Source organism: Haliotis cracherodii, unplaced genomic scaffold, assembly GCF_022045235.1.
Source record: "Haliotis cracherodii isolate W230 unplaced genomic scaffold, xgHalCrac1.p SCAF_4, whole genome shotgun sequence".
Lineage (NCBI taxonomy): Eukaryota > Metazoa > Mollusca > Gastropoda > Lepetellida > Haliotidae > Haliotis > Haliotis cracherodii.
Genome location: NW_027266297.1, coordinates 61,288,554 through 61,299,236, shown reverse-complemented (window position 1 = coordinate 61,299,236; position 10,683 = coordinate 61,288,554). Strand labels below are relative to the sequence as shown.

Sequence of the window (10,683 nt, the reverse complement as noted above, 5' to 3'; positions counted from 1 at the left end):
AGGCAGCGTGTATGTAACAGCAGTATTTACCCAGCTTAGGAACGAACTACATTTAAGGATTTTAATAACATGTTATTACGTAAACTATTTACAACTACGTTGACATTTTTGCTACAAGGTATATTGGTTCTTCAATACGGGAATTTCAGGGCGCAACTAGGTCCTCACCTTTGTTTGTCATAAGCGTCAGATTAAATGTGAATCTGGAGGTCACAAATTGTCCTTAGTCTGACTGCTTGACATCGTACCTCAAAGTTCTCCGCCCTACCATCCACTGATTTCCGATTGAAATGACAATTGAAAAGTAAAATAGAACACAGATGTAAGTCGCTATTACATCCACACTTAGCTTAACTAATTGTAATCGAGCAAACTGTCTTTTGGACTGGGCGTTGTATTGATATAGTGCACATGAACACTTGGTTTTGGCAGGAAGACAACTATAGTTTCATTGGAGAGGCGCTCTGAACCTCCTTCCATCACAGGTGCAGCGACGTATTCCTTGGGGTTGGCTCTCTGCAGCACTTCAGCGGATGCTCCTATGGGATGCGAGCTGCGTAGGGAACGTGTGTTGTTGGGATCGTCAACAGGTACAGCATCAGCTACTTTGTCTTCCATATCAAAGAATGTGTTTTCTTTGTAGTCATAGGAATGTTCGGATATGTCCTGTTCTATGTCTGGAGCAACAACCCTTGTCTTGGATCTGAAAATGTTGTCAGTAATTTAAAAAATGAAACAAGTTTACAAATCACTCTTGCCGTAAAAATAAATTTCAATTACTGCAAATCACTTTGACCGATTTATTTTAGACACACCATACATTTGAATAATGGTGATTATTTAGATCAGATATTAATGAAATTACTTTAATATTTATACAATCTCTGTTTTACTAATATATTCTACATAATGAGCTAGATGCTTGATTTCAAAACAAAATCAGGTAATCAAAACAAAGATCTTGGTCGGTGTATCTTCTATACATATCATATGATTGCCTTGACTTTTGCACTCGATGAACCAAAACATAGAACAACGCCCACAGCATTAACTAGAATATACTTAATCGAGATGATATCTCAAGCATTTGCTCCAAAAACCATACCATACCCATGGAAATGGAACGGACACCGTGCATTAACTAATATAAATATTAGTAAAACACCTCTTAGCAATAACAGAATTTATTTTTCCCCTATAATTTCCCCTGATCATAAAACAAATTCACGCTAAGTGTCGCCTGTGGGATTCGAATCCACCATGTTCGCGCCTAAGGTAAACGTTTGTTGTCTTCTGTGATGATGACATGGAAAATACTTACGTAAATAAACTAAATATTTACGTATATCCGACTGATAGTTTTTCCGCTTATCAACGGTGAAACATGGGTTTAGTAGTACATTTTATGTTATTTGTAGGTACGTGTGATTTGTTGGCTTTCCGTGCAAATGTGTTAGGTTGAAAATGCATCCCCAAAACATTAGAAAATTGCTGCTGGCAAAGTATGACTACCGTCGTGATAGCCTCATTTGGGTAAAGAGCCATTATGACAGAAGGCTTGAGTTAAGGCAAGCAGAAAAGGGAATCGATAGAGAAAGGACACTTACGAATAACAATCGTGATTGTTTTGATATTGTCTTTGTCATTCAATTAAACACAGGGACAGACCACATTAGTATGGGCTTGCCTCGTTGCTGTATTTGCTTGTTGATAAATAATAATATGGAGGACTTTGGAGATACAGAAGTAATAAGATATAGAATTCATAAGGTCATTAAGGGAATCAGTACATGGTGAATCACCAGAAAGCAAGTCTCAGTAATTTGCCATTACCATACAATCGCGTGTTGATACTGGTGTCTTGCCTTAGAGAATGATGTATTAGGACATGTGACAAGCCAGGCCGGGCTCGATCACCTTAAAAAGATACCTTTAGCACTAGCAGAGTAGTGCGGGTATTTTGGGCTGACTGAGGCACACTGCCATCGGTCCGTTTTCCCACTCTGTGACAATCCTATCCCGTCTTGTTTAGAAGTTGTATTTTGAGCGATGGACTGAAGCGGTAGTAAAAGTGTGTGAATTTATACCTTGTGTTGTGTCCATTATTGTGTGCGAGGGCCGGTAAATGAATGCATAGGGAGACAGTTTGGATTCATGGATTCAAATTGCTCCTTGACTTAAGTGAACCTTGGCTGATCGGGAGAGTTGTAGAGTCTTGGCTTACATTGACCATGACGGCGCGGAATGGCCACACTTTCAGGTAACTGCAGCAGGGTCGCCTTAAGCTCAAAACGCAGTTACGACGCAAACAGATAGAAATTAAATTGCTCTTATCTTGATCAATGATATGTTTGCTCCAACTAGGCACATGAAGGTGGGCAAGTAATATTTAGGTGATCGATGAATATGCTAGAGGTGTTCCCGAAAGTTTTTTAATAAAATATACTTGCCACAGAATATGCATTTCATAACCCGAGTCACCAAAGAGTGCGATTCATGTGTAAAAGGCTCAGGGTACAAAGTTAAGCATAAAGCTCTTGAATTGTTTTTAAATACGGCAATGAAAACAATGCTGTATAAACATTTAAGGTACAAGGGATCTTGTGAATGTTTACCATGGTGTAGATTGGTTAGGTCCCTCGGACACTGGAGTCTGATCCATGCCATGGACTCTAAAAAACAATTTCAACAAATAGTTTCCAGGTCCTAGTGCACTAACCTTTATATTTTTTTAGCATATGTGGTCTGTCGACATGACATTATTTTCAAAACATTATGTTAACTTCCTGGCATAGGTTGTAAATCTACATTTATGTCACAGGTGATACATCAAATCCGGGAACATGTGTAATGTCTGACTCTCGCAAGGAATATTCATAATCCCTAAAATATAGCAGGTATCATACACATTCCCTGATTTAACTACACGTTCTTTAGACATATTCCCTGAAACTATTTAATTCATGGTGTTAACATCGATTTTAACAGTGTTCTAGTCAGTTTTGTGTGTGTTGGGGGGGGGGGGGGGGGGGGAGCCCGAAGTGTTACAGGTCTCAGACGTTTACCTCTTCGGTGGAACCCACGAGCATGGGTATGGTGCTGACAAACCTAGAAACATAATCGAGGCGAACCGGGATTCGAACCAACAATCATAGGTTTCTGCCCCAAGGGACGCAACTCTGCACAGCGAATTGCGGCGCCTTAGATGACAAGACCACCCGTGCCCCCCATGGTGTTTAGAAGAATCTTTTCTCTAGTATCCATGTAACATTGTTAACGTGTTCAGGAAGTTCAGGAAGTGTCATTCACATTATGTTATCGATCTCAGAATCATTCACACAAGAGCGGACCTCAACTATTTCATATCATGGATAGTTGTATCATAATGTTGTTTTGAAGTAATAACACCAAATGCTGCATAAACAGATTTGATATGGTATGTACACAAACCTCTTCTGTACTTGATTACACACAAGCGGAATGGTCACACTCAGCACTACAAGGCCCAGGATCCCTGCTATTATCACAACAACAATAACTACGTTGTTTCCTAAAAATAGACATTTAAAAAATAGGTGAGGTGAGGTGAAATAGGGTCTATATAGCGACTTTAAAATATAGCACATACATAGATGCATAATGCTGACTATAAATACTTTACATCGTTATCTAATGAGAAGTAATATCTCAAATTATTATAACAAAAAAAACTCTAAAGGTTGTTGAGTGAATACCTGGGATAACTTTCAGCCCCTGTACTACGTTTTTTTACATCTGAAATATTGAAATACTGAATTACGTAGCTAACCTTTGTCTTTGGTATATGTATATGTACCTGGCTCACATTTTACTTTCAAAGATGATAACAATGCTCACCTAACTTTATACACACACACCGTGTCTATATCACATCCATCCCCACTGTTGGGGGGACAGGTAACATTACAATATGTCCCAGTGTAACCTGACACACAGCTGTCACACTCCCCCGTGTCTTTATCACATCCATCTCTACAGTTGGGGGGACAGGTAACATTACACTTGTCCCCTGTGTAACCTGGCTCACAGCTGTCACACTCCCCTGTGATCCTATTACATCCATCTGTACAGCTGGAGGAACAAGGTGTTCTACAGTGTTGACCGTAATACCGGGGATTCTGACACGGTCCTGTACAACCATCACCATAACGTTCACACTGTGTACAGGCTTGAGGACAGTTCACACCCCAGTTATCTCCCTTCTTGCCGGCCACACATCCCTCTGTACACACAACACGGGTGTTGTCCATCTGTCACACACTCCTGTGTCTTTTTCACATCCATCTGTACAGTCAATCGTACGATACGATAAGCATATGTTGCTGGGGACCAATTCTAACCAGGAATCCCAACGGATTAGTCCATGTAGACTTTATGTTGATATGGCCTTCTTCAATCAGTTCCCGTATTCCAAAGTAAAGACAGCGAAACACAAAATAATTCCTATCGTATTTCTAGTATCACAATTGTCACAACCCCCTCTCTTTGTGACACCAGCAAGTGCACAACATAACTACTTTCGAAGTGTTAATTCCAATGTGGGATTGAAATGAATAAAATAATATGTGTACAACTTACCTGCCTCGTTGCAACCGCCGTCTTGGTCACATCCTTCACTGCAGGTGGTAGGACAGGAGATATTACAGTACTTCCCACTGTTCCCTGGATTACAACTCTCACACTTTCCGATCTCCTTATCACATCCATCGCTACAGCTGGAGGGACAGGCATCATTGCAGTTCTTCCCTCTGTAGCCCGACACGCAGCTGCCACACTCCCCCGTGTCTTTGTCACATCCATCCCCACAGTTGGGGGGACAGGTAACATCACACTTGTCCCCTGTGTAACCTGGCTCACAGCTGTCACACTCCCCCGTGTCTTTATCACATCCATCTCTACAGTTGGGGGGACAGGTAACATCACACTTGTCCCCTATGTAACCTGGCTCACAGCTGCCACACTCCCCTGTGATCCTATTACATCCATCTGTACAGCTGGAGGAACAAGGTGTTCTACAGTGTGGACCGTAATACCGGGGATTCTGACACGGTCCTGTACAACCATCACCATAACGTTCACACTGTGTACAGGCTGTAGGACAGTTCACGTCACAGTTATCTCCCTTCTTGCCGGCCACACATCCCTCTGTACACACAACACGAGTGTTGTCCATCTGACAGCGAGAGTTGAGACAGGTGTCTGGACAGTCATGTTCACACTGTTTACCATAGAACCTGGAGTCCAGACACTGGAGACACTCTCCAGATGACGTCACACTGACACAGCGAGGAAGACACACACCGTCAACACAGGTCACGTTGTTACCGTCGCAGTTGCTGCATGGAGTACTGGCTGCGGAAGCTGTGAACAATGAGGTGGTTGGCAATAAGATGTCAGATATTATTGAAAGACGACACATTTGGTGTTCTGACACAGCGAGGTAGACACACACCGTCAACACAGATCACGTTGTAACTATCACAGGTGGAACATAGTGTGGTGGTAGAGGAAGCTGTCGAATAATGTACTCATAAAACACTGAAACTTTTACACTTGTTTCGATATTTTTACTTTCAACACAAGTGTCTGGTACTTGTCGATGAATCTGTAGATTGGGATGGTAATGATGCATGGCACTGACAAATACACATATCTAATTCACATCTAAAGATGAAATGCCCATGCTTGCCGTAAAAGGCGACTAACGGGATCGGGTGGTCAGGCTCGCTGACTTGGTTGATGCATGTCATCGATCCCAATTGCGTGGATCGATGCTCACCATATTAATCACTGGATAGTCTGGTCCAGACTCGATTGTTTGCAGACCGCCGTCATATAGCTGGAATCTTGCTAAGTGCGACGTTAAACAACAACAAACAAATCTTATTCTAAGCTATAACTGTTGATTGTATGTTATATCTTAACATAGATTTTGATTTTGACATCATCATTCTCTGATGATGGCTACATGTTATGAGGTCAGCTCTGAAACTGAATATGTACCAAAATATTCATGGTAACGTTTTGATACGCTCATGACGTCTATATCATCTTAAGCTTTAAGGCATTAAACGCACCTGATGCCACCATGAAGGCTATGGCCATGAGACAATCCATTGATGCAAGGTCCTGAAAACAATCAAACAAATGTGTTATCTATAGCTAGTAACTGCAAACGTGCACCCTCTTCTCCCATATCATAAAAGGTATGCTTCCCATGCTTCAGCTGATACTGTATGCCAACCATACACATAGGCTAGTTTGCTTTAGTTAATAAACAAGAAGTTTAAATATATATATACAGCGAATTGGATAACATCTGTGCCATCCGTGCCCCTCAAATGCGCTGTGTCAGCTCTTCTTTGTACTCTTGGTTATGATTTCACATATTTTTTAAATATTGTTTAATTAATTAGCAGCTGCTTCCGGTAGAGCTGGATATATTTACCCTTTTCGCGAACACATGGTATCATCACAAATTATCGGGATCCGTTCATATTTTCACCATTATTTTTCCTCTTACGTCCAAGAGACGAATCATTCTCTGCCACTGACGTTTAATTGTCCTCGAAATGTCCATCCGTTCTGAACATGCTATGTGAAGCGTCTGAGGAACTGGTTTGCACGCTGTCTCTATAGATATCTCATCGGAAACGATGTTATGTGACAAATACTTAAACGTGTATCGCAAGGAAATTATACAATCAGTTACATTGTACTGAAATCCGAGTAACACGTGGTATAAAACACAACCTTCACGACCATACATGTTGTGTTAACAGTGTTTCGACCTGCATCGATGTTTTAAAGGCTTAAGCTATGGTTGAATCATGATAAACACTTGACCTTCAGCGAAGTTACTGAGAGAGCGTCAGCTGTTTGAAACGATAGCACGTAGATACATATGCATACTCTCTTTTCCAAATAGTTGATGCTTTGTGGAATCATCAAAGGGCGTGGTCGTGGGCTCAAATCTTTCATTCGCCATGAATGGGATTCTTGATGGATAGGCACCAAACCTTGTGTTCTGTTCATTGTTTCATCAAAATGGTAAACTGTACAACGTGTGCGTCACTTTTGACTTTCCTAACCCTTTATCGAGTGATTGATTAAGGTGTCAACAAATGTTTTAGCTATATTACTACATGTAGTGAGTGAGTGAGTGAGTATGGTTTTGCGCCGCTTTTAGCAATATTCCAGCAATATCACGGCGGGGGACACCAGAAATGGACTTCACACATTGTACCCATGTCGGGAATCGAACCCGGGTCTTCGGCGTGACGGGCGAACGCTTTAACCACTAGGCTACCCGACCGCCCCTCGCTTTAAACAATAAATAGCAAACCAAAACTATTCGTGATTTCTCTCGGCCCCTCCATACCAGGAAGGGGAGAGTTATTCTTGTTGACATATTTGCTTTTCACATTTTGATTAAAATGAGTTCGTATTTCCGGTTAAATAACTACACATGCAAAAGAGTGAGTGAGTGAGAGCGGAAAATCCGGGGTTCGATCCCCGGGCGCCTCATACCAAAAGACGTTAAAAGATTATACTTGTTGTTACCCTGTCTGGCGCTTGGCATTAAGGGGCTAAAACAAGGACCGGTCGGCTCGGACTCAGTATACTGTGTCTGAGTGGGGTATTCATGTTAAACTGCGGCATGGTATCTCAGTGAGCTAGCACTACAAATCGACATCAATTCGGAATAAAACAAGCAGCTACGCATGCACGTAGCTATATAAGTGGAATAATCTTGGACGCGGCATTAAACCCCATTTCACCTCACCGCACACCTCATTATAAACACAAGCGAGGAGGGCTGTATCAAGTAATTTCGCACTCCTAAATGTGACCTTTCTTATGAAATATTCTTTCGGATATTGACAATCATGATGTGAATGCCAACAAGAAGTTGAAATAAAAAAAATTAAATAATTTTATTTTGATAATTCTTTCGTTTTTTTCGGCCATTATTTCAACAGCTGGTAGTTTTGTATTGTATTATAATGATATTGTCATCGCTATCATGGTATTATGACTATAAAACACTAGGTGTCCTCAGTGTTATATTTCAGGCATTTAAAATGGCACAGACACCAAACAAATTATGTAGAAGTAAAGAATGAAGTGAATGTAAGTGGAGGCACAAATGTTGGTACCTACGAGTATATAAACGATATAAAGAAATAATATAGATGTACAAATAAGGCTAACTATTTTAATAAACAGGTTATTATTATGCGCAATTCAAATGACCGATGCATTTGCATGAATAGATGAAACTAGCAGCAACGATGGTCATATATGTCATATTTTCAGTGTTTGCTGGAAATTACAAATGTACATGTTTAAGTTCTGTCAGTCTCTATTTGGCTACGTTAATAGTTTAAAGTCCCACGTAACACTATTATTGTACACTATTGCATAAAAGTCACTGATGAAATCATCATACGTTTGTGTATCGTTAACCACTCCATGTTTTACAAAACCCCTGCAATACATCTCACAACAAAATGTTCACGGTGTAATCCTGCATCTTGTGTACGGCATGAAAACCAGCTTCAGGGGCAAGTCAAGGGCAGACAAGTCACCCATCATATCACTGAGTCATAGTGATAAAGCTTTCGAATACACATTAGTAAGTCTCGTACTGAAGTGGTATGGTAAATCTCGTAAACACATGTTCCACGAACTTCACACATTTGTTAAATGATTTTCTCTTAACATAAAGTAAGTGAGTGAGTATGCTTTTATGCCGCTTTTAGCAATATTCCAGCAATATCACGGCGGGGGACACCACAAATGGGTTTCACACATTATACCATTTCTGGAATCGAACCCGGGTCTTCGGCGTGACGAGGGAACGCTTTAACCACTAGGCTACCCGACCGCCCCCATAAAGTAAGACTTAAGCATGACTTGCCTTTTCATGTGTTTGTGACTTGTGCCACTCGTGGAGCAGGACAGGCTGAAGTTTTCGCGAACACATGCTTATGATATAAAGAATTGTTGCAACGGAAATTTCTTATTATGGAAAAAATATTGTAGCTTTGATTTACACTCAGATGAAATGATAACTCCAGCATCCCATTATCCCTGTAACATTATTAACAACATAGATCAACATTAAAAGACATGCGCATTTTATCGTTCTTGTTTCCTTTGTTCGGCAACATATCTAATCGATAGCGTGAAATGAGAGTGTGATCAATCGTGGTGAGAACAGCAATCACTATTTCCTATTTATTTCGTCAAAGATGGCGGTCGCTTTACATTTACATTTTCATTTTCAAGAAATTAGTGTTGCTTATTCAATAACGTGGATAAAACCCTTTCTCTAAAATCGTATGCGCGTATCCTTGCACGACAAAGGGAAGTAACCATACTCTGTTATTTTCTCAGATTGTTTAACGCGTAAAACCCAAATTGCTTTCTCATTCACTCACGCTCATACATTTTTCTCTTTTTTGACTTAAGGAAGATAACACTCCTGAAATCCGAGGTGTATTGAGTGCCTACAGTTAGTGTGTTTGTTTGCTTGTTGTTTAACGCCGCAGTCAGCAATATTCAAGCTATATGACGGCGGTCTGTAAATAATCGAGTCTGGACCAGACACTCCAGTGACTGACATCATGAGGATCGATCCACGCAATTGGGATACGATGACACGCATCAACCACGTCAGCGAGCATGGCCACCCGATCCCGTTAGTCGCCTCTTACGACAAGCATAGTCGCCTTTAACGGCAAGCATGGGTTCCTGAAGACCTATTCTACCCCTGATCTTCACAGGTCGCATTAGAACAACGAGCCATTGTTCTCATTCACTTGACACTTGATATTACATAGTTATTACTGTTTAAAGCGGCAATAAAGACAACATTACAAACTCGGGTTTTTTAAAAGGATTATGATTTCTTTCAGAAAATTCCAACATAGAAACAAACATGATGCACGTATTACCTTGACGTTATCGGGCCAACGGAAAAGACGAAAAGGATCCTATAAACCAGTCATGAGTGATATGTATGATATTTCTTTTACGAAAGCATGTTTCGTTTAAAATGCATTTCTGTTGCCTGGTATAGTTTTCCGGTATCTAAAGATGTAACATTAGATGCTCCTTCAGTCACGTGTCAATCAAAGCAAGAAAAACTTTTCCATGATCAAAACAATCACGGCTAAAAGCAGACTCGTTTGTACGATTCCGACTATATTAAACGCATGTGTTTATGAATCACCATCAAATAGGGATGATACCTGGTTTTCGCATCCTGTCCATCGTTGGGGCATCTTTGTTGCAACAATTATGCGACGACGGTGTATAATGAGAAAGTTCACGTTCAAAATATGAACACGGAAACATGATTCAAAAAGTGAATAAAAATGAATATATGCAGACATTTAAAAACAAAATCCTGATCAGGCACATATTATAAGTGGACTGTGATCGAATAAAAGAAAAAATACATAAACACCAACAAATTCAAATGTTGCGCTTTCACGTTTCAGGTCTATATCAGCTTCAAATCAATACGACCAGAAGTTCTAAATCGTCACCTCCTGACAGCCCAGGTTAAGATCCTGTGTATTTAGCCCTCTTTGCGGTTAATTCTGAAACCTGAAGTAGTTTATGGGTTCCTTC

At 40.5% G+C, this 10,683-nt stretch overlaps 1 protein-coding gene across 1 annotated transcript; it reads right to left on the bottom strand.

The window, feature by feature from the left end:
• LOC139479570 (scavenger receptor class F member 1-like) lies at nt 1-6,580 on the bottom strand. Its single transcript, XM_071262406.1, has 5 exons — nt 6,563-6,580; nt 6,117-6,168; nt 4,618-5,400; nt 3,451-3,550; nt 1-703 (listed from the first exon to the last, which is right to left on the bottom strand). Exons 1-5 carry the CDS (start codon nt 6,578-6,580, stop codon nt 355-357), a joined length of 1,302 nt encoding a protein of 433 aa, XP_071118507.1. The 3' UTR covers nt 1-354.
• Nucleotides 6,581-10,683: the final 4,103 nt, after the last annotated feature.